Source organism: Oryctolagus cuniculus, chromosome 19 (assembly GCF_051225735.1).
Source record: "Oryctolagus cuniculus isolate XC-2025 breed Fujian yellow rabbit chromosome 19, ASM5122573v1, whole genome shotgun sequence".
In the NCBI taxonomy this organism is placed as follows: domain Eukaryota; kingdom Metazoa; phylum Chordata; class Mammalia; order Lagomorpha; family Leporidae; genus Oryctolagus; species Oryctolagus cuniculus.
This window is the reverse complement of record NC_142885.1, coordinates 47,033,721-47,058,807: the sequence shown is the minus strand read 5'-3', so window position 1 is coordinate 47,058,807 and position 25,087 is coordinate 47,033,721. Positions and strand designations below refer to the sequence as shown.

At 44.0% G+C, this 25,087-nt stretch overlaps 2 protein-coding genes across 2 annotated transcripts in view; both read right to left on the bottom strand.

Moving 5' to 3' along the window:
* Positions 1 to 2,570: 2,570 nt before the first annotated feature.
* Positions 2,571 to 25,087, bottom strand: part of LOC149120558 (uncharacterized) — a 40,371-nt gene continuing 17,854 nt past the window's right edge. Inside the window, exons 2-3 of the mRNA XM_089321945.1 lie at positions 3,665 to 3,740; positions 2,571 to 3,120 (exon numbers count right to left, since the gene is read on the bottom strand). Of these exons, the coding sequence (XP_089178071.1) occupies positions 3,098 to 3,120; positions 3,665 to 3,740 (99 nt within the window). The 3' untranslated portion in view covers positions 2,571 to 3,097. The remainder of the gene's footprint in view (positions 3,121 to 3,664; positions 3,741 to 25,087) is intronic.
* On the bottom strand, positions 12,546 to 14,432 carry LOC149120559 (uncharacterized). The gene has a single exon (XM_089321923.1). The coding sequence runs from the start codon at positions 14,430 to 14,432 to the stop codon at positions 12,546 to 12,548; it is 1,887 nt and encodes a 628-aa protein (XP_089178049.1).

Sequence of the window (25,087 nt, the reverse complement as noted above, 5' to 3'; positions counted from 1 at the left end):
AGTTTATTTAACATTCTATGCAATATTTAGATGCATTTGCATTTCTGATCAACTCAGATCAATTCACATGTCAGATGAATGGGAAAAAAACTTTTAACAAATATATTGCACTCCATGGAACATTTGGGATATGATTACACTAAGGGGTCATTCAATGACTATCTAGCATGCAAATGGAACTGGGCATTTGGGTGTTATTTTTTCAGGTACTTCTGTTTTTTTCTTGGCTAAATCTGGCAGCCTTATCAGGCTAAACTTGGATGTAGGGCTTTCTCTATACCAATTTCACCTATGGCAAGTGTCAGACTGTCCTTTTTCCCTCTCTGTAAAGTGGGGGTGATGACTTATTTTGCAAGGCTGCAAGCTTCCCAAATCACACAGCTCCACTAGCTGTTTTTGGTGGTGAATGCTTAGCAATCAACATGCATGTCTGGGGATGATGGTTGGATCACTGAATCTTTTTTTTAAAAAAGATTATTTATTTAAAATGGAGGGAGAGGGAGAAAGAGGGATTGGGGTAGGGAGGGATGAAGAGAGAGAGAGAGAGAGAGAGAGAGAGAGAGAGAGAGAGAGAATCTTCCTTTTGCTGGTTCACTCCTCAAATGGCTGAAACAGGGTTGAACTAGGCCTGGAGCCAGGAACTCCACTAGGGTCTCCCATGTGGGTGGTAGGGAGCCAAGCACTCAGGCCATACCTCACTGCTCTCCCAGATACACACCAGCTGGATCAGACACAGAGCATCAAAACTTGAGCCAGTGCTCTGACATGGGATGCTGGCATCACAGGTGGTGCTTTAACCTGCTGCTTCACAACAGAAGCCCCTAATTAAACACATCTTGCTTGTTACTGTATTCCTGGGTTAAAGCAAGTGCCTACTAGCAATATTATGGGAAAATTTATTTTTTACTTAAATTTTGCATGTAGACATTTATTTGAACAGCAGAGAGCCAGCAAGGTTTCATCTGATGGTTCACTCTCCAAATACCCACCACGGCTAGGGCTCGGCCAAGCCAAAGCCAGGAGCCAAGATCTCTGTTCAGGGCTCCAATCACTTGAGCCATCACTGTTGGTCCCCAGGCTGTGTACTGGCAGGAATCTGGAGTCAAGAGCCAATTGCAGTACTTTACTCAAGCACTCCAGAGTGGGACATGGGCTTCTTAAGCTCCAATTAAACACCTGCCCCATAGGTAAACCTAAATGGCCTGTGGAGTTGGCAGGGCAGTGTGATCACACCATGTGTGACATGACAAGTGATAGAAGTGGAGGAGGCAGCTCCAACATCCTGTCTTTGCCTTCACTTTAACCACCCAGCTGGCTTTTCTGGGCTCACCTGGGTGCTCATTTCCTCCACTAACTGAGCTGGGACATTTCCTAGATGCCTCCAGGCTGGTTTTAGAAGAGATGACAATGTAAGCATAGGTGCAAGTGCCTGTATCTGTGGTTACTGTTTGCTGAAATTCTAGGAATGAACTTTTGCCAACACCTGCTCAGTGTCAGGGTTTAGGCTTTTTATTATGTTACTCATTTATTATTATTATTAGAAAGGGAGACATAGATATCTTCCAACTGCTGGCTCAATATCCAATGCCTGTAAGAGCCAGGCCATGGCAGGCAACACCCAGGAGCCTGGAACTCCATCTGGGTCTCCCAGGTTGTTGAGCATAATCTGCTGCTTGCCGGGGTGTGCACTAGCAGGAACCTAGGATTGGAGGCAGAACCAGGATTCAAACCAAGGACTCCAATATGGGACATGCATGTCCCAAGCAGTGTCTTAACCTCTAAGCCAAATGCCCACCCCCAAGTGTGTCTCTTACACCACTCTAATGAGAATCAGAGAAGGGAGGTGCAAAGGAAAAAGCCTGCGTTTAGAGTGAGATGGGCGCAGGTTCTCAATTTTGTTTCACTGGTAGCAGCATCTTACCAATGTCAACTCACTTCACCACTGAGCCTCAATATCCCCATTAAATGAGACAGAAAACCTATTGGCGGGCACCTTTTTCAAAGAGTTTGTTCCTGCTTGTATGGTTTACATGTTTCAGGTGCCACACAGAACATTCTAGGTTCATTCATGGCCTGAATTGTATAGACAGGCTCTTAGATAGCCACTGTTGATCCCCACCTCCTGGTACAATCTGTTTTTTTTTTTTTAATATTTGTTGTTATTTATATGAAAGACGGAGTCTTCTCTCTTTCTCTCCCTCATTCTCTCTCTCTCTCTAACACACACACACACACACACACACAAACACATTTTCCATTCACTGGTTCACTCCCCACACAGACAAAATTGCTGATGCTGGGCCAAGATGAAGCTAAGATCCCAGAATTCCATCTGTCTTTCCCACATGGTAGGGGCCCAAGCTCTTTGGCCATCACCTGCTACCTTCCCAGAGTGTGCTTCAATAGGGAACTGCATAGGAAGTGGAGTAGCCAGGACTTGAACTGGCCCTCTGATATGGGATCCTTCTGTTGCAAATAGAACCTTAACCCTGAAGTGGGGTCTAATTTTATTCCGGGTCCTTGCCTTCTACTGAGAAAAGCATTTGAAACACAGAAACATGTACAGTACACAAAATGATAACATTTATTTAAGGGATGATAAAGTAAGGAAATATGAGCGTGGGTGGGGAGTGGGCCAGAAGGAGAAAACGGATGGGAGAGGAGTGGAGAGAGCACCTCAGCATCCGTCTCCCAAGATCAGGACACACTTCTTCCAGTGCTGGCTGCTTTTGAGGTAGAAGTGTGGTGGCTATTCACATGGCACGTGCCCCACCCAGAAGGAAACATGCCCAGTAAGGGGCAGTTTATTGGACAAGTAGGATAGAATTACATGGGGCAAGGGCTTCTGACTTGGGACTTCCAGCTCTGTGGCCCTAACCTTATCCCATCTCATCTCCCCTCAGAGATTTCCGACCCTTAATCTTTAGGGGGTGCTGAAGGATGATGATCCGTCTTCTGTAGCTACTTCCTGCTGGCCAGGGGCGTTGTCCCTACCTATCCAGGGTTCGGAAACCTCTTCTTATCTAATCGATCCATCTCATGAGCTGGAAAATGTTCATCTGTCACGGCCAATCGCTGTTGCCCCACATGGTCATCATCATTTTGAGAAGCTGTCAAATTCTGAAATAGAAAAGTTTGTCAATCAGGATGAGCATAATTGGAAAAAAGGTAAATTTAAAGTTGAATCCCCTTCAAGATAGGAGGAGTATATTCCACTGTTTCCCAAAACATGGGCATTGATAGATTGTCTTTGTCCAGATTATAAAACCATCTAGCATAGCCATAAAGACTGCTAGTATCCTTTTCAGTGAATATACAACTGTTAGAGCAGATGCCGCAGTTCCATTAATCACTGCACATGCTCCTAATTTTGCCAGTATGCATTTTATGGCCAGCTAGTTGTCCATGACTGTCTTAGAGCACCCACGGACTCAAGCAATTGCTGTAAAATCTGGCCTGAAGTGTAGGCTCTAGTTTGGCCCACACAATGAACAGATTTTTAAATGGTTTTCTATGGCCTAGCAGGATCTCCTACTATCATACTACAAGAACTATGGAGTTTTCCTCACAACAGCAGCCTCCTGAGAGAATGAAAGATAGGTAAAACATGTGTGTCATTAAGTGTAGCAGGTTCTATATAATAAAAGCAAATATTTTTACTCACCCTTTTGCCCTTTGAAGATGTATTCGAGATCTTCAATGCATTCACAAGAGTGAGCAGACTTGTTCTCTGTGTGCACCTGTGAAGACTAAAGAGGTAGAACTGAGATCCTTGACAAAGGTACCCAGCTTGGGATGCCCTGAATTTGCCTTCAGTAGGAGTGCTGGGTAGCACCTTGTAGGATTCCTTTCATTTAGGCTGCAATTGATCAGAGTTAGAGTCTTTGCTGCAAGTGTCTCTTCAGCCTTGGTCTCCTGGGGACAGGCTGTCATGACTTTTGGGACCTGGCACTGTGAGAATTTTATTACCACAGTTCATTAACCTCTTGTATAGGAAAAAGATTAATAATAAACTTTTATCTGATCCTGTATCCCTGAGTCAAAGAGAGTGTCAGAGGTGAAGAAGACCTTTTTATATAGCATTTTAGTCAGGCAGCCTTAGGTGCCACTTTGATCCTGAGGGCAATAGGTAAGAATTTAAGCCATGTTTCTGAGGTCTCTTGGCAAAGCTTAGCCAAGATTATCTTAAGAATATGACTAGCTTTTTGAGTTTATATGATGACTAAGGTCTCCAAGGGGCATGGAGATAAGAAAAACCTAAAGCAGTCACCACATGCTGAGGTATTGTCTTTATGACAGTATGCAGCCTTTACCCTCCAAACACCCAAGGAACTCGTGGCATTAAACCGCCTCTTCCAAAACAGTGAGAGTCATATATTAATAATCCTCCATTCAGCACATGGCCTTATGACTGAACGGCCACCTCCACTAGCATCCTTCATGTAGCCTGGTTGAGGAGAACATTCTATGACAGGGCTCGTGTAGTGAGGATATTTAGTGACCAAAAAGCTCAGGTACTAAAGCTATTTCTAGAACTGCTGTGCAGCAGTGACTTTTGCTGCCTTATCTGCTAGCACATTTCTCTGAATAGCATGGCTATCTGTCTTCTTGTGTCCCCTGCAGTGGATGACAACCACTTTCTTTTTTTTTTTTTTTTTTTTTTTTTTTTTTTGACAGGCAGAGTGGACAGTGAGAGAGAGAGAGAGAGACAGAGAGAAAGGTCTTCCTTTGCCGTTGGTTCACCCTCCAATGGCCGCCGCTGCAGCCGGCGCACCGCGCTGATCCTGGCAGGAGCCAGGAGCCAGGTGCTTTTCCTGGTCTCCCATGGGGTGCAGGGCCCAAGCACCTGGGCCATCCTCCACTGCACTCCCTGGCCATAGCAGAGAGCTGGCCTGGAAGAGGGGCAACCGGGACAGAATCCGGCGCCCCAACCGGGACTAGAACCCGGTGTGCCGGCGCCGCAAGGTGGAGGATTAGCCTATTGAGCCACGGCGCCGGCTCAGACAACCACTTTCTAAAGACTCCAGTGCTCCTGAAGGAGAGCCAACATCTCTTCTCCTTATTTAATGGGAGAGTTCTTTGCAGTCAGGAGGGCTCTTCCTTTCCAAATGGCTCCATGTGCATGGAACTCAAGGAAAACAAACTGGAGCCTGTACATGTTAACTCATTAGCTCTTCCTCATTGCAAGGCTCTAGTTAAAGCAGTGAGTTTGGCCTTTTTCAATCAAGTGCTAGATGGCAATGTCTGAGATTCTATCACTTGAGTAAGATCCACCATGGCATAACCTGCCTTTTTAACTCCTTACTTCATGCAACTACTGCTGTCAGTAAACCGCTTTGTATCTTGATTTTCTAGAGGTTTTTTAAAACTGTACCCTTAGGAGTGAGTCCACAGGGATGAATGAGGAATCATATACAGCTGAAGTTTCTGTAGAACCTGAGAAGCCGAAAGTGATAATGGCTCTCCACAAGCCCTGTTATACTTATACATGTGATTCAGATCCCTTGTACTAGTTGTATTGGATGCATTACAATGTTTTTATACCCCAATTTGAGGTTCTCAGTTTTAAGCAGCCTGCCTCCAGGGCCCCTGTGGGTTGATCTTTATCTAAGGGCATCTTCATTGCTCAATGCCCCTATTAAATTGTTTGAATGAACATGCCTTACATAATCTGGCCATGTGAAGAGTGCTGCTGCTTTCTCAATGGTGCCAACCCACTTGGCAGCAAACACATGTATAGTGGGGCATTTTCCCAGCATCCAACATGAACTTATGGGATGTCATCTCTGCAAGAAACCGATCTCTAGTGGGGCACTGTTCCTCATGCCAGGAGGAAAAGCTCCTGGGTTGTAAAAATAACACAGCTTATGCCTGAAGACCAGCTGCTAGAATTTGTAAGCCCTGAAGCTTCTGTGCCCTGGACATTCTCTGGGGCTAAGACCAGCATATCTAGAGCTTGTGACCTCAGGTGGCATTGAAACCCATACCTGGCTGCGTATTCCAGGGTAGGAAAAACCAGCATAAAGCTAAGATAAATTGTAGGGCTGCTGACTAGGTACGTGGCTTGTCCTAGCTATGGGGTCCACCATGGTCAAGTGGGGTCCATTTCCATCTTCTACTGAAAAGCTGAAGCCACACTTGAGGCTTCCATGGTTGGCAAAATCCCTCCCTCAGCTCCTGATGAGGAACTCCTGCCATGTTAGGAAGTACCGCCTGCTGACAGGGGGTGTGGCACATATACACTGCACACCTGTTTTGAGGACCATGCCAGTCAGATGAAGAGAAGTTTGCTAGCACAAGGTGAGTTGTTTGGGCCACCTGCCCATCTTAATAAGGAAAGCACCATGATTCAAAATCTTAAGACCAAACTTTTCAGCCAGGTGTATTGCATCCAGTAGAAACTAAATGCAAGTTCCAGGTTTTTCAGCAGCGAGAATGAATCTAAAATTTAAAAAACATACTACACACTAGAAACAAAGAATTTGGGCACAAGTCCACAAACTGGCCCACTCTCTTCCCGTTTCTCTGTCCAGATCCTCCTTACTAAGACATCTCATAGCCACCTTTCATCCGCTAATGCTATAACTTAGGAACAAGGTGCCCACAACTGCATCTTAACAGATCTACCTGAGATCAACAGCAGTGAGACTGAGGGAGACACTTTTGAATTTTCACAAGGAGGTAAAAGCTTAGTACAGCTGAGACAGGGACAAATTAAATTCCACTTGCCACTGTTGCTTTTTCAGTTCACTGTTGGGTTTTCTCAGACACCTGGATGGCTCACCCATAAGAAGTGAAGTAAGTGGGGTGGCTGAATGTGTATTCCAGGTCTGTACCTTCTATTTAGAGAGGCATTCTAAGTACAGGCACATATACACTGCCCAGAATGATGAAGTTTATTAAAAGGAGAAAGAACACACATGCATGAGCATAGGTGGGGAGTGGCCAGCAGCATAAACAGCTGGGGGAGGGGAATGGGAGAGGCAGCACCTCCTTCTGTCCTGGTCTCCAGCTGAAGAGCTTGCTTTTCCCAGTGTTGCTGGTGTATGAGGTCAGAAGGTAAGTGGCTACTCACTTGGCCCCTCACCCTCAGATCACAGGGAAAGGAGACATGTCCCAGGAAGGGTTGTTTGGTGGACAAGTAGGCTAGAACTGCATGGGGCAGGGGCTCAGTGACTTCCAGCTCCATGGTCTGAACCTGGCTACATGCTTTGTCCCATCACTTTTTCAACCCCCCACCCTTGAGTTTGTAGGACCTGGGATGTGCTCCTAACAAATATAAAACAGAAAGCTATGAGATGCAGTTCACCAAATAATCAAACATTGTGGCAGGCAAATGGGCCGAGCAGCCAAAACACTACTTGGGAGGTCTGCATCCACATCCAAATGCCTGGACTCTAGACTAAGTTAAGGTCCCCAGTCCATCTTTCTGCTCATGTGCACCCTGGAAGGCAGCAGGTGAAGGCTCAAATACTTGAGTTCTTTTCACTCCCTTGAGGGACCAGGATGGAGATCCAAGTTCTGGGCTTCAGCCTGGTCCAGCCACGGCTGTTGTGAGCATTTGGGGAGTGCAGCAGAAGATGGAAGATACCTCTCTCTCTCTCTCTCTGTCTCCCTTTCACTCTCTGCTTTTGCCTCTGCACATTTGCCTTTCAAATCAATATTTTTTAAAATTAAATATAAATATAGATTCTGGTTATTAACCCTTTATCTGTTGCATAGCTTGCAAATATTTTTTCCCATTCTGTCGGTTGTCTCTTCACTCTCCTGTTTCTTTTGCAGTACAGAAACTTCTCAATTTGATGCAATCCCAATAGTTGATTTTGGCTTTGACTGCCTGTGCCTCCCGGGTCTTTTCCAGAAATTCTTTGCCTGTGCCAATATCTTGAAGGGTTTCTCCAATGTTCTCCAGTAACTTGATGGTGTCAGGTCGTAGATTTAGGTCTTTAATCCATGTTGAGTGGATTTTTGTAACCAACAACCCAATTAAGAGATGGGCCAAGGACCTCAATAGACATTTTTCAAAAGAGGAAATCCAAATGACCAACAGGCACATGAAAAAATGTTCAAGGTCATTAGCAATCAGGGAAATGCAAATCAAAACCACAATGAGGTTTCACCTCACCCCTGTTAGAATGGCTCACATGCAGAAATCTACCAACAACAGATGCTGGCGAGGATGTGGGGAGAAAGGGACACTAACCCACTGTTGGTGGGAATGCAAACTGGTCAAGCCACTTTGGAAGTCAGTCTGGAGATTCCTCAGAAACCTGAAGATAACCCTACCGTTCGACCCAGCCATCCCACTCCTTGGAATTTACCCAAAGGAATTTAAATAGGCAAACAAAAAAGCGGTCTGCACCCTAATGTTTATTGCAGCTCAATTCACAATAGCTAAGACCTGGAACCAACCTAAATGCCCATCAACGATAGACTGCATAAAGAAATTATGGGATATGTACTCTTTAGAATACTATACTGCAGTAAGAAAGAACGAAATCCAGTCATTTGCAACAAAATGGAGGAATCTGGAACACATCATGCTGAGTGAAATAAGCCAGTCCCAAAGGGACAAATACCATATGTTCTCCCTGATTGGTGACGACTGACTGGACACCAAGAGGGAAACCTGTTGGAGTGAGGTGGACACTATGGGAAACGGTGGCTTGATCAGCATAGCCCTGACTGTTAATGAACAACTTAATACATTATCCCTCTTAGTAGTTTTTTTTTATCTGTTCTACTTAACATGACTGATTTAGTTCTGTAATTGATGCACAGTTATTCTTAAGTGTTGAAAATTAACTGAAATGTGATCCCTGTTGAACATGGGAGTGGGAATGGGAGAGGGAAGAGATGTATAATTTGGGACATGCTCAGGCTGACTTGCCCCAAGTGGTGGAGTTGGAAGCATACCAGGGGATTCCAATTCAATCCCATCGAGGTGGCATGTACCAATGCCATCTCACTGTTCCAGGTGATCAATTTCAGTTCACAGTTGGTCATGGTGGAGGGACTGGGAGTCAAAGGGAGCACATAGACAAGTCTAGTACCTGCTAACGCTAACCAATGGAGTAAATAAAGGGGAGAGTGATCCAACATGGGAAGTGAGATACTCAGCAGACTCATAGAATGGCGCATGTCCTAAATAGCACTCTGGCCTCAGAATCAGCCCTAAAGGCATTCGGATCTGGCTGAAAAGCCCATGAGAGTATTTCAGGCATGGAAAGCCAAGACACTCTGGCAAAAGATCTCTGCGAGTGAGATCCCAGTGGAAAGAACAGGTCATCAAAGAAGGAGGTACCTTTCTCTGAAGGGAGGAGAGAACCTCCACTTTGACTATGACCTTGTCTAAACAAGATAAGAGTCGGAGAACTCAGAGGGCTTCCATAGCCTTGGAAACTCATGACTGGAGCATGGGGAGATTACTGATGCCATAGACAGGAGTGTCAATTGGTAAAGTCAACAACAGGAGTCACGGTGCACTTACTCCTCATGTAGGATCTCTGTCCTTAATGTGCTGTGCATTGAGATTTAATGCTATAATGAGTACTCAAACAATATATTTCACTTTGTGTTTCTACGGGGGTGCAAACTGTTGAAATCCTTACTTAATGCATACTAAACTGATCCTCTGTAAAAAAAAAAAAAGATATTATCAATTCCCAACTTGACTCTCACTGGGATTAAACATGACAATAGGTCTGCTCTGATTTCATCATCATTTAAAAAAATCATCTATTATTTTTCACTTTATGTTTCTGTGTGGGAGCAAACTGTTGAAATCCATACTTAATGTATACTAAGCTGATCTTCTGTATATTGAGATAATCGAAAATGAATCTTGATGTGAATGGAAGGGGAGAGGGAGTGGGAAAGGGGAGGGTTGTGGGTGGGAGGGACGGTATTGGGGGGGAAGCCATTGTAATCCATAAGTCGTACTTTGGAAATTTATATTCATTAAATAAAAGTTTAAAAAAAATAAATATAAGCTATTTCCTTATAACCAAAAAAAGATTTATTGATTTGAAAGGCAAAGCCTGTGGCAGGCAGTGGGAGGAGAGTGACAGAGACAGGGACAAGAGAGAGACTCCTCCATCTACTGCTTCACCTCCCGAATGACCAGAACAGATAGGCTGGGCCAGGCCAGAGGCAGGAACTTCTGAGTTTCCCATGTAGGTGACAGGGGCCCAAGTACTTGAGACAACCTTCATGCCTTTCCCAGATGCATTAGTGGGGAGCTGGATTGGAAGTAGAGCAGCTGGAACATAAACTGACTCCAATATGGAGTGTGGGTGTTCCAAGTGGTGGCTTAACCTGCTACACGACAAAAGAGAACTGCCACCCAAATTTTTAAACATTGAATTATCAAGTAGTCCATCTAGGTATGTATACATCTAGGTGTATATATATCTAGGCATATGACTCCAAGAATTGGAAACGGGGGTGGGTGTTGAGGTGTAGCCAATTAAACTGCCACTTGGGAGGTCCACATCCCATACTAGAGTGGCTGGTTCCAGTCTTGGCTAATAGGCTTTCAATTCAGCTTCCTGCTAACACTCATGGGAAGGCAACAGATTATGGCTCCAGTTCTTGGCCTCTGTCAACTATGTGGGAGACCTAGATGGAGTGCAGGGCTCCTGGCTTTATCCTGGCCTGCCTTCATTGTTGTGACCATCTGGAGAGTGAGGCAGAGCTCTCTTTCAGTCACTGTGTCTTTCAAATATGTAAGCACATATATAATAAAAGAATTGAAGACAGGGGCTCAAGGAGTAATTTGTACCCATGTTCACAGTAGCATTATTCACATTACCCCAATATGCAAACAACCCATGGGACCATCCAAAGAAAATGAGTGTGGAAAAACAATGTGGTCCATCTGAACCACAGAGTATTATTCAGCCTTTCAAAGGCAGGATATTCTGACACTTACTACTGCACACATGAATCCTGAGGACTGGATAATACAAGCCAGCCACAGAAAGACAAACACCAAGGGCAGGCAGTTAAGATGCTTGCATACCATGTCAGAGTTACTGGGTTTCACTCTCAGCTCTGGCTCCTGACTCCAACTTTCTGCTGTTGCAGACAGGGAAGTAGCAGCTGATGGCTCATGTGATTGGCTTCATTCCATGCACATGAGAGGCCTGAATTGATTTCCCAGCTCCTGGCTTCAGCCCAGTCCAGTACTCACCATTACAGGCCTGCAAGGAGTGAACCAGCTGATGGGAGCTCTGCCTGTCTCTCTGCCTCTCAAAGAACAAATACAATGAAATTTTAAAGAGAGAGCAAATACTGCATAATACTTGAGATAGAGTTGTCCCATTCATTGAGACAGGAGTAGACCTGGGGGTGCCAGAGGCTGGGGAGGGGGATGGGGAGTGTTTCATGTGGAGGAGAGGAGTGTTGGTGATGTGCACACAACCCTGTGAATGCTCTTCATGCCACTACTGTATACTTTAAAAGGGTTAAAATAGTAACATTTGTGTTTTGTTTTATTAGAATAATTTAAAAGGTAAAAGAATCCCCACCCAATATCTATCAATGCAGACCAAAGTTACTCAATTTGACTATAGCTGCCAATACTAGCCTGGACTTGACAGTGACCCCAGACTTCATATACCTAAGTGGGCCACTGGGGCCAGCAGCTGCCAGTCATCCCCCAAGCAGCCAGTGGCCCCTGCACACATCCCAAAACAGGATGGGGGACCATTTGAGTATAACCTGAGAGTCCAGTACATTCATGCTAGAAGGCAGGCTTATCTTCCACATGTACCTGGGGATGGATGCATCCAAGCAGGGTTTCCCTGAGCAAGCACATGGCTGGATTTGTCATCCCAGAAACTCCAGACCTCACTGTGTCACAAGGACTTTTCAGAGCCTCCTCCCAAACTTTTTTAGTAGTAACCAGGGCTCAGAATGTGGGAGTTACTTGCCCAGTGAAGGCAAGGTTTGTACAGCTCTTGGAAGTCCCAGGGCCTGGTCTCTTTGTTCCTTTTTTCTACTTTTTATAGAATCAGGGAGATGTTTATGCATACGGTTCCTGCTGAATGCACACAGTGTGACTCTGTCCTCAGAATCCAGATAGAGAAAGGCCCCTGAGGCTGGCACTGTGCCCCAGTATGTTATGCCTCTTCTAAAGGAGCTTCTATAGTAAGTCCTTATACGTAGATACATTCACTACAGTGTTTCAATATCAGGTGTCTGTTTTTCTGGTGGCTAGCATATGGTTATGGAGGCTAACCAATAAAAATGTCATTCTGCTGACTACTTGAACCATGTGACAACCGAGAAATGCACTGACCTGACCACTGAAATGAGGTTATGCTCACCTGATCAGCTGCTAAGCACGTGAGACACAGGACCTTGTGATGTGGTCTGGTCTCACACCTGATCCTAGCTCCTCCTATGAGACCCATTGCCTTCACTCCCTGCCTGTTATATCTTACTGCCTCCCCACAATCCCTCCTGCCAGACAGGGATCATAACTTCCTCTTGGGCATTTCCAGTGAATAAAGCCATGGGGCCACCATTCTCCTCTGAATTCAGAGGTCTTCCTCTGGGTCTGGCAGGATACAACACACCCGCAGAAGGCAGTTCACCATCCTCCTGCAGAACCCCTGGCGGCCCTTGCTCTTGGCAGCTTTAGCAAGCGAGGTCCCTGCCTCCTCGTCCTGTTGGTTTTCTGGGAGGCTCTCATTCTCTGCCACTCCCTGGGAACAGCTCCTGTCTGCCAAGTGGTCCTCACTGCTGCTGGAGCTGAGAGTGGATATGGAGGACACGGGGCTGTTGTACCTGAGGACTGGCCAGGGAATGTAGGTCTTCCTCCTTATCCCAGGTTGGGGACCATCTGTCTTCTCAGTCTCACTGCTGGTGATGCTGATGGTGGCTATGGAGGACAAGGAGCTGTTGTAGCTGAGGACTGGCCCAGGAATGTAGGTCCTCCTCCTTATGACAGGGTGGGGACTATCTGACCTGTGGGCCTCACTGCTGCTGGTGTTGAGAGTGGACACAGAGGACACGGGGCTGTTGTACCTGAGGACTGGGCATGGAGTGTGGATCATCATCATGCCAGGTGGGGAACCGTCCATCCTGCGGGCTCTGTGGCAGGCATTTAGCCCTGATGACTGGTCACCTTTGGGCAGCACTGGGGACATGGTGCTGGCTTGGAGACTGGTTGTCAGGGAGGCTGCTTTATGGCTCAGCTGAAAGCCCAGCTCCACCAGGTAGTTTTGGGCCTCAGCATCCTCCGGAGATGCTAGAAGCTCCACTTCAGTAAGCTCAGGTCTTGCTGCTCCACAGAAGCCCTCCTGGGATTTCCCCCAGCTCAGAGCAGGGGACAAGCAGCCATCCTCCTCCTCACGGCCCAGCTGGAAGAGAAGGCCTGAGAGGTATTTCGGACCTTCAATAACATGCGAAGGACCAGGGAGCCCCATGTAAATTTCACTTCCTCCTCCTCTGAGGTCAGCCTGTAGCTGGGCTTTTCCCCACAGGGGGCCGTCCTGTTCTCTGAGGCCCTCCTGGGAGCTCAGGCTCTCCACACTGTCACTGAGGTTCTCGTCCTCGGTTGAACTCAGAGACTGTTCAGCTGTGTCCTCATTCAGTTTGGGCCCTTTCTGCTCCATGCTGAGCCACTTGTGGCCCATAGCATCTGCCACCGTGGGCCTCTCAGCAGGGTCGTAGGTCATCAGCCAGTCCAGCAGCTGCTCCAGTTCCCCGCTTATAGAGGAGGGGACTAGGTAAGAGCCAGCCAAGATGGCTTCCTTCAGGCAGGCAAAGCTCTCCCCTTCAAAGGGCAGCCACCCTTTCACCATGGTGTATAGGAGCACGCCCAGGCTCCACACGTCCGCCTTGCACCCATCGAATTCCTTACCTAAGAATTCTTCCGGGGCACAGTATTGAAGGCTGCCACACAATGAATTGAGTTGTTGGCCTTCAGTCAGCTTTTGGCTTAAGCCAAAGTCAATTAGTTTAATGCACATGTTTCTGTCCACAAGGAGATTTTCTAATTTTAGATCTCTGTGGACAATGTGCTGCTTATGGCAGTATTCCACAGCTTCTAGGGTCTGACTGAAGTACCAACACGCCTCTTGTTCCTGCAGGTGACCGCGCACTGCCACTAACTTTCCAAGGTCCCCCACGCTAATATATTCCATGAACAGGTAGGCCTTTTCTGCAGTGTAGTCTACCTGCATTAGCTTGACAATGTGAGGGTGATGCAGAGAATTCATAATCTCTGCTTCTACCCTTGCCTGTGGGAACTCGGAGGAATCCCCGTGCCCTCTGGCAATGATCTTCACAGCCAACATGGTCCCACTCTCCATATGGCGGGCCAGCTTCACCTTGCCGAAGCTGCCCTTGCCAAGGGTTCTGAGGACCTCATATCCCCGGAACACCTCCTCCTCTGTGTGCGAGGATCTGTCACCACTCATTGTGGGGGTATCTTTGTGTCTAGTGTACTGGGAGTAACACTAGCTAGTCTCCTACAGCACCTACGGTGACCTGGCAATCCAATGAAAAAGAAACAAATGAATAAGTCAATATGTTAATACTACTAACAGGTAACACTACATTTACTATACTACAGACTAATTCGATTCACTATACTCATATTACTAATATAACAAGAAAAAGAAAAGATATTTAAATTAAATACACAGAGATAAAAAGAAAAAAATTGAGTTGGGGGAGAAAACTAACAATAAAAAAATTAAAAATAAAGCTCTTAAAGAACAAATAGACAAAAAACTGTATATGAACTTCACTGTACTAATCAATAAGACCAATTCTAATTCACTATGTGATATTATGAACACAACAAGAGAAATGAAAAAAGAAATGAGAATTTTAAATAAAGTACACACAGATAAAAAAGCAAAAATTTGAGGGGGAGAAAAGAGGAAAAACCAAAAAAAAAAAAAAAAGAACAAAATAAACATTACTGAAAAGACAAAACAACAGTATATGAACGACACTAATTATTAAGATTAATTCTATTCACTATGCTAATATTTTGAAGAAACACTATATATGAATTACACTACTAATCAGTGATTCAAACAAAATAATCAAGCGACAAAACAAAAACATGGAAAACCATAACAGAAAGTAAAACACCAACTCTTATAACTAAACTTATAATACTAATCCTCCTATGTAAATAAAGTGATTATAGATGAGAAATAATTAAAAAGGTGAGATACACAAGAATTAATTAGAAAATTAAAACAGAAAATAATAGAAGAAATGATAAGAGAAATCAAAAAGAAATGATATTTTTAAATAAAATACACACAGATAAAAAGCAAAAATTTGTGGGGGAGAAAAGAGGAAAAACAAAAAAACTAACAAAATAAACAGCACTAAAAAGAACAGATAAAAAACAGGATATGAACTACACTAATTATTAAGATTAATTCTATTCACTATGCTAATATTTTGAACAAACACTATATGTGAATTACACTATACTAATCAGTGAGTCAAACATAGACAAGTCTAGTACCTGCTAACGCTAACCGATGGAGTAAATAAAGGGGAGAGTGATCCAACATGGGAAGTGAGATACCCAGCAGACTCATAGAATTGCAGATGTCCTAAATAGCACTCTGGCCTCAGAATCAGCCCTAAAGGCATTCGGATCTGGCTGAAAAGCCCAAGAGAGTATTTCAGGCATGGAAAGCCAAGACACTCTGGCAAAAGATCTCTGCGAGTGAGATCCCAGTGGAAAGAACAGGTCATCAAAGAAGGAGGTACCTTTCTCTGAAGGGAGGAGAGAACCTCCACTTTGACTATGACCTTGTCTAAACAAGATAAGAGTCGGAGAACTCAGAGGGCTTCCATAGCCTTGGAAACTCATGACTGGAGCATAGGGAGATTACTGATGCCATAGACAGGAGTGTCAATTGGTAAAGTCAACAACAGGAGTCACTGTGCACTTACTCCTCATGTAGGATCTCTATCCTTAATGTGCTGTACATTGAGATTTAATGCTATAACGAGTACTCAAACAATATATTTCACTTTGTGTTTCTATGGGGGTGCAAACTGTTGAAATCCTTACTTAATGCATACTAAACTGATCCTCTGTAAAAAAAAAAAAAAAGAAATTATCAATTCCCAACTTGACTCTCACTGGGATTAAACATGACAATAGGTCTGCTCTGATTTCATCATCATTTAAAAAAAAATCATGTATTATTTTTCACTTTATGTTTCTGTGTGGGAGCAAACTGTTGAAATCCATACTTAATGTATACTAAGCTGATCTGTATATTAAGATAATCAAAAATGAATCTTGATGTGAATGGAAGGGGAGAGGGAGTGGGAAAGGGGAGGGTTGTGGGTGGGAGGGACGGTATCGGGGGGGAAGCCATTGTAATCCATAAGTCGTACTTTGGAAATTTATATTCATTAAATAAAAGTTAAAAAAAAAGTGACATAACAAAAACAAATGAATGAAATAAACATGATAAATAAATAAATAAATAAAATGAAAGAAACGAATAAGTCAACTAAGAGGTAACACTACATTTACTGTACTACAGATTAATTCTATTCACTATACTCATATTACTAATATAACAAGAAAAAGAAAAGATATTTAAATTAAATACACAGAGATAAAAAGAAAAAAATTGAGTTGGGGGAGAAAACTAACAATAAAAAAATTAAAAATAAAGCTCTTAAAGAACAAATAGACAAAAAACTGTATATGAACTTCACTGTACTAATCAATAAGACCAATTCTAATTCACTATGTGATATTATGAACACAACAAGAGAAATGAAAAAAGAAATGAGATTTTAAAATAAAATACACACAGATAAAAAGCAAAAATTTGTGGGGAAGAAAAGAGGGAAAACAAAACAAAAAAAAGAACAAAAGAAACAGCACTAAAAAGAACAGACAAAACTGAAGAGCCAAAGTGACTATTTTGAAACAATAAAAAGCAGCCTCAGTATCCCATAGCAGACCTGAGTCCTTGTACAAGCAGGCATTCATGCATTACAGAGATATCAAAGCTTAGCAAGGACAGCTAGGCCTCAGCAGACCAAGGGCAGCTCAGTAGACTACCAAATGAGGTAACTTCCTGAGCCCAAGCCAAATGGAAACCCCCCTACCCTGCCCAATCACAAAAGGCCCCACACCTTAAGCCCTTGTTGATGTATCTCCCCTTTAAAAGTGTCCCCAAACAAAGACCTGGGCCTTTTCTCCTTCCTCCACTGCACCGGTTGGTTGGATGAGATCCCTGTCGCGGCTTTTACCTTTTTAATAAAAACCTTGCTTTTGGATTTTAGTGTGATCAGTTGCTGATAACTTCTTGGGCATATCAAATAATATCTTGGGCATATCTGGGCATAACAAAAACAACAGTATATGAAGTACACTAATTATTAAGATTAATTCTATTCACTATGCTAATATTTTGAACACTATATATGAATTACACTATACTAATCAGTGATTCAAACAAAATAATCAAAACTGACAAAACAGAAACATGGAAAACTGTAACAGAAAGTAAAACACCAACTCTTATAACTAAACTTACAATACTAATCCTCCTATGTAAAGAAAGTGATTACAAATGAGAAAAAAAAAGGTGAGATACACAAGAATTAAAGAATTAGAAAATGAAAACGGAAAATAAATAGAAGAAATGACAAGAGAAATCAAATGAGAAGTGAGGAGATAGATAAATAAAATAAAAATGCACAGATAAGAAGTAAAAGATTGTGGGGGAAGGGAGAGGACAAAATGAACAGAACAATAAAAGAACAAAATAAACAACACACTAACAAGAAATAGACAAAACAGCAAAAACAACAAAATATGGAAAAACACGTAGCTTTGTCCAAGTCTCGCCGGTCAGCATCCAACTGCTTCCTGGAAAAAAATGGACAAAATCCTCCGCCCATCCAGGGATTCAAACAGGCAGTTGGAATGACATCACAGTGTGCCTTCCAACGTCAGAGCAAGAAATGGACCAATCACAGTTGGTGATACTCCACGGCAGTTTCCAGGAGTATCTGTCCATTTGATTAAAGAGGAAGTACCCCCAAAAGATCTTTGATTAGGTTAATGATAGGAATTGATATTTATTTTTTTGCAAAATTAGCACATGTAGAATGTTCCAATTGCCTCCTAAAGTCTACACCCCAAATAGCCTTTCCTTCCTCTGTAACATCTGAGTGATAGGTCTCAACATGATGGGATCACTTTCCCGGCATCATGAAACTACCACAAAATGTTCTGTTGCCCGTGACAGCTCGGTGCATTGTTCATATCTGTAGAGCTGAGAGGGAGGTGTCTTCCATCATTTCCCCTATGTTCATGAGCAGATTGCTCATCGGAATCCCTGGAGGACCACAAGGCAATGGGCTGATGTGGTGCAGTGCAGAAGGCAATACAAAAATCAGAAACTGAGGAATCTGTAGCCTGCAAAGCTATGCTTCAAATTGTAGGGAGAAAAGCAAGACATTCCCAGAGATGTCAGTGCTTTTTTTGTTATTGTAACATGACCTTGTCTTGGGTATTTGAAAATTTTCACACTGTTCTCAAGGCTGGGGAGAGTAAAATTGAGGACCAGCAGATCCAGTAATTGAAAGGGCTCACTTTCTGCTTCTATGTTGGTGCCCTCTTCAAAAAATTGATAATGAAAGGGAAGGCTGGAGGCCTGCTATTTACCATATGTGTAAGAGTTGAAAGGGAGCATTGTACCCCTTTAAACACACCAGTATGACTGAGTTCAACATGCAAACATTAGGAAAAAGGTGGCCCCTTTTTGAAGTGTCCTCACAAGGTGGAAGAGTGAATGGACCCCTCCAAAGTCCTTGCAGAAAGTCCCTCATCCTGGGTCTCGTGTTGAGGTGCATTCCTCTACGTGCACCACATTAAGCTGCACTCTGCTGCCGGCATCTCTCTATGTGTGCTTTAAGGATTCAATAAATTGTGGGGCTAGGGAATGATACAATGAAGTTTGTGGTTTAGGAAAGTTCCTCTTGGGATGTTAATGCAGAACCTATAGGTAAAACCTCTTCAAGGAACAGGTCATCAAGGAGGGAGGTGCCTTTCTCTGAAGGGAGGAAGGAACCCCCACTGTGATATGGCCTTGACTAAACAAGTTCAGAGTTGGTGAACTCAAGGGGCTTCCATAGCCTAGACAGCGCATAGCAAGAGTCTCAGGTGATTGCTGATGTCATAAATAAGAGTGCCAATTGTTAAATCAACAACAGGAGTCACTGAGTACAGGCTCCCCACGTAGGATCTCTGTCCTTAATGTGTTTTACTATGAAACTTAAAAACAACACTACTAGTCAAACAATGCCCTATACCTTGTGTGGTTGTGTGAGTGCAGCCTGTTGAAATCCTTGCTTAGTGTATACTAAGTTGATCTTGTGTATATGAAGGTAATTGAAAATGAAACTCAATGAAGGGCGGGATGGGAGAGGGGGTGGGAGAGGGGAGGGCTGCAGGAGGGAGGGAGGTTGGGGGGGAGCCACAACAATACAAAAGTTGCATTTGGAAATTCACATTTACTAAATAAAAAAAAACAATAAAAAATGAGAAAAAAAGAGAATGCAAAATAGGGGCAAATTAATGTACAATTAAATAATGAATGAATGTCTGAAAAATGAACCACCTTATTAACATTAATTAAACAAATAGACACAATTATTCATCTGATAAGTGAGTAAAAGTTGAATTTTAAGAATAGACACTTTGGTGGAGAAAATGGCGATATTTCTAAGGTCTGGAACAAGAGGATATACACTCTCACCAATTTTATTCAGTAAAGTACTGAAAATTTTAACCACAGAAATGGAAAAAGAAAGAAATAGAATGCATGCAAATGGGAAAGTAGGAAGTGAAATCATCCATGTTTGCAGTTGATATTATTCTACATATTTAGAGAAGCTTAAAGACTCCAGTAAAATACTGTTACAACTGATATTACTGATACTATTTCAACAAATTCAGTAAAGTTGTAGAACACAAAATCAACATGCACAAATCAAAATGAATAATCAATAATCAATAATGAATCTGCTGAGATAGTAATTATAAGAACAACCCCATTCTTAATAGCTAAAATGAATAAAATGAAATATCCTGGAATAAATTTAACCAAGAATGTGAAAGAATTCTACAATGGAAATAGTAATATAACACGAATATAAGAAATCAAAGACACACACAATAAAATTTAAAGACCTTCAGGGCCTGCACAGTGGCTTAGTGGGTAAAGCCACCGCTTGCAGTGCCAGCATCCCACATGGGGGAGTTCAAGTCCCAGCAACTCCATTTCCCATCCAGCTCTCTGCTATGGCCTGGGAAAGCAGTAGAAGATGGCACAAGTCCTTGGGCCTCTGCACCAGCATAGGAGACCCAGAAGAAGCTCATAGCTCCTGGCTTTGGACCAGTGCAGCTCCAGCCATGTGGCCAATTGGAGAATGAACCAGTGGACAGAAGACCTCTCTCTCTCTTTGCCTCTCCTCTCTCTGTGTAACTCCGACTTTCAAATAAATAAATAAATATTTTAAAAATGTAACAAAAAAAACCTCTTCAAGACTGGATCCACTAAGAGGCCCTGAAGTGATAAAGATCTGGAGCCTAGGTCACAGACCAAACTGACTGAACAGAGGGAATGAGAGAGCTGGAAGCCCCCAAGGTGACTCTTTTAAAATGACTGAAAAACACAGAAGTGCACCTTAGAGAACTTTCTTTTTGAGAATGAATATTTATGAATATCCATAATGAAGAAGAAACTCAAGAATCTAAATACAAAAAATCTGATTATAAAATGGGGAAATAACCTGTACAGATATTCTGAAACCAGGATTCACAAACAACCTACAAGAATATGGAAAAAGATATGTCACTAATCATCAGGGAACTGCAAATCAAAGTCAACATCTCATTCCAGTTAGAACAGTTTGATCAAAAAGATAAAAATAACAAATGCTGGTGAGGGTGTGGGGAAAGGGGATCTCTTTGTAGGAATGGAAATGACTGTCACTATTTTGGAAAACAATGTGGCCAATCCTGAGAAATCCAGAAACGGAACTGCTATATGCTCCAGCTATCCTACTACTGGGTGTGTATCTATGAGCTGAAAGTATGTTGAAGAGACGAGTGCACTGTGTTTAGTGTTGTACTATTCACAGTGACCACAATGTAGAATCAGGTGCTCATCAGCTGGAGAATGGATAGACCAAATGTGATATACACATGCAAAGGAATGTTAAAAGGGAATGAAATTCTATCTTTTGCTGTGTAACCTGATGGAACTTTCAGGCAATGTGTTCAATGAAATAAGCCTGTCACAGAGAAAGACAAATACCACAGTTGTCACTATGTGTGAAAGTGGAAAAGTTGATCACAGATATGTGGGGAATACAACAGTGGTTACCAGAGCCTGGAGAGGGTGCAGGGTGGGAGGGAAGCAGAGGTGAGGGTTAGTGGGTATAGGGGTGCACCTGAATAGAGGGAATAACTTCCAGTGTTCTACAGCACAGCAAGGTAACTGTGGATGACCACAGCTGAATGTTTCCAAATAGCTACTAAAACAATTTTCAATGTTCTCAACACAAAAAATGATACAGGTGTAAAATATGCCAATAACCTGTGCATGTGTGCAATTGCCTGTGCAATACACATGCCCATTATCCTGATCTGATCACTTTTTAGGCATGGTATGAAATTATACTGTATTTTCATAAATATGAAAGTTACTATGTCCATTAAAAGTAAAAGTATATTTAAAAAAAAACCAGATGGCCACTGTCTCCACTCTTGCTTCCTTGTTCTTACATGGCCAGGGGGCCTTCACCTGATGCCACACTCTGTGGACATGGTAGTCACCAGAATTATGAACCAAATAAACTTTTCCTTCATAAGGTGCTCAGCCTCAAGTATATTATTAAGGCAGCACAAAACAGATCAAGGTAAGGCCTGAAACCTGGCTCTGAACTCATGCAGTGGCTAGGAGTTGACCTTTATGTATACTTTCCTGTGCCCAAGCCCTCCTCTTGGTCTCCTGAAGTGCCACACAGACCTGCTGCCAATCACCAGCCCCAGGCCCCTCTGCAATACCAGGCTGCAATACATGGCCCTTCCCTGGGCCTTGCTGGTGGGTTTTCCTGTTTCCCTTTCCCTTGCATCTTTGGTTGTTTAGCCCTTCCTGAGGCTGTCAGGGTAGTGCACACAGCCATGCAGATCCCAGCTCCCTGGACATCTGTCCAGGCTGACTTCCACCCTTCCTTCTCCAAAGCTCTAAGCTTCTGCAGCTCAAGACAGTTTCTGATTCCCCTATCCCTGCCCTTTGGGGTCAAAAGCTTGCTACAACTGAAAATGCCTCAAACTCAGGGAGATTAGAAACTACCATAGAGTAGTGAGCAGTAGCCTCTTGGATTTGCCCAGTGATGACTGTGCAGTTGGCCCACAGAAGCCCCAGGCCCACTAGGGATATCAGCCCACTGGACACTCAGCAGACAGATGCTGAAGAGCACCCCGAGGCAGGTAATGGTACAATTCCGTTGCCCCATCCTCACTGCCACCCAGCCCCAGCTGAAGATCATGTGAGCCCTTCCAGAGCACCCCCATCTCCAACAACCAGTTGTGTAGGGGTGGGTCCCTGCACCCACTTCTCTCAACCCCCAAAGATGACTGTGCACCATGCAGTGTGCACGTGCACATACTATGCAGTATGTAGTACGTAGTGTGTGGTGTACACTGCTCTCTGTTGTCTGCCATGACTTTGGGATTGAACAAGTTGACTGCCCTTTGCATGTTCAGTAACCCCCACCCCATGCATCTCATCCTTAGCTCACTGCTTCCTTAGCTATCAGGATCCCAAGGAGATATAGTATCACAAAGCTCTTTCTGTTTGTGACTGACTGTCTAAAGGTAGTTGACGTGGAAGAAAATTCAATGGCCTGGGACCGCCAGAAAGAGCAGGACTCAGCTGACATGAAATCGATTTCAGAAATAAACAGAATGAAGAAATGTACAGGATCCACCTGGCAGCAGAGGCCATCTGAGCATGTGACAGTCCCCAGTAAGACACCTGCATTCATTCACACACCTCTGAGGTGTTTCCTGAGCAACTTGAATGGGGCAGGCAGGTTCTAACAGGTAAGGACCATCATTCCCCTCCCCCTTAAGGAGCTGACATTTCACAGTAGATGGAGACAAACCAGAATCCAGTTAGCAGAAACACTAAAGCTATTTCAAACTGTGTGCTATGAAAAACATAAGCCGGGGAAATCAGATAAAGTCCAACATGTGCTTGAGTGGGGATGAGCTCCTGAAGACTCCTCCAGGAAACAACAATATGGAAGCCCAGGGCCAAACTTGGAGGGCAGGCTCTGGACAGAGGAAAGAGAGGGTGCCAGGGACTAAAGGTGGAAAAGCAACATTGGAGGGTCAAGGCACAGCCCCATTGTCCACTCAGGTGTGGAGTCAGAATCCGGGGGGGGGGGGACAACCTTCAGGGAGATGGAAACACTCTACATCTCCACGTGGGTCAGAGTAGCACAGAGGTCGATATTTGTTCGATCTGAGGAGTTTTTATTGCACTAATTTACACCTTAATACAAGGATCAAAGTCATGAGGAATAGGTACTCAAAAGTCCCACTGTGGTAATATGGCTGTTCTCCTTTCCAGACCACTGCCATAAATTATATTGAGTTCATTTTTCCTCCCATGTTTTATGATTTTAAAACATCACATCCCTGAGATAGCATTGCAGATGAAGTGTTCAAAATGCAAACGCTGGAACAATGGTTAAGATTTTCTTTGGAACACCCTCGTTGCATATTGGGGTGCCTGTGCTCAAGTCCTAGCTCTGCTCCTGGTTGCAACTTCCGGCCAACGTTCACTATGGGATGCAGGAGATAACGGTTTGAATACTGAGGTTCCTGCCACCCTTGGAGGAGACTCAACTAAATCCCCAGCTCCTGGCTTTGGCCTAGCACAGCTTTTGCTGTTGCAGGAATGTGGGGAGTCAACCAGTGGATGGGAAATCTGTGTCTGCCTTTCAAGTAAATAAAAGTTTTGAATGCAAGCATTAAGCATTATGAAATAAAAATGTAGCAACACCTGAAACTTTGTTAGCACAGATTCCACCAAAACTTCCCCCTCCCGATGACCAAAATGGTCCTGCACAAATGTGCATATGCATGTGCCTATGTGTATAGGTGTGCTTAAAACACTTCAATGTCCTCCTCTCTTGCTGTTGTGAAAAAATGTAGTCGCTTAAAGGAACAGAAATCTGCCATCTTACAGTTCAGCACACAGGAATCAGAAAGAACCTGGGGAGGCCCAAACAAGGCACAGGCAGAACTGGTTCCCTGTGGAGCCCTGGAGGAAGAGTTGTTTCTTCACCCTTTCAGCCCTTCCTGCACTTCAAGGCCAGGGGTCCAGCATCTCCTGACTCCAGCTCTGCTTCCACCACCTTCCCTTTGCTCTTCCACCTGCCTCCCCTTAATGAAGGTCCTGTGACCACATGGGGCCCACTGAGATGATCCAAGGGATGGCCTACCCCTCTGTCCTTAAGCATGTCTGCAAAGACCCTTCTCCCTGAGAGGTCATTAGCGCAGGTCTGAGGGATCAGGGCCTGCACATCTCTGGGGCCTCTTCAGTTCCCAAACTCACCCCTCTCCAACTGAAGAGCTGAGTGCCTCTCCCCTCCCCCTCTGCCCTTCATTGGCAATGCCATCCCTCACTCAGTTCCTTGGATGTCATTTGGTTGTGGGAGCACAGAAGATAGCATCTCATGGAAGAGCACAAGAAAATTTCAACCCGAAGGATGGTAGGGAATGGTTGGGGGAGCTGGCAACACTGAGAACTGTGCTGGAATAAGCCAGCAAGGACACCCAGGGACAGGACAGCCAGGGAGCTGCCTGGGGAAGAGAGCCATTCAGGGATGGCTACAGATTCAAACTCTGCCTGGCTCCTCTATGAGGCCCTCTCTTAGGCTCGCATTGCTCACAAGGCAGCTGTGTGTCTGTGTACAGGAGCTGGATCAGGATCCAGAGGGTTGGAGTGGGGTGACTACAGAACAGTATACAGTCTTGAGG

What these genes read in the sequence shown, in the direction of transcription:
- LOC149120559 (XM_089321923.1), bottom strand. Translation starts at nt 14,432, where the DNA reads ATGAGTGGTGACAGATCCTCGCACACAGAGGAGGAGGTGTTCCGGGGA.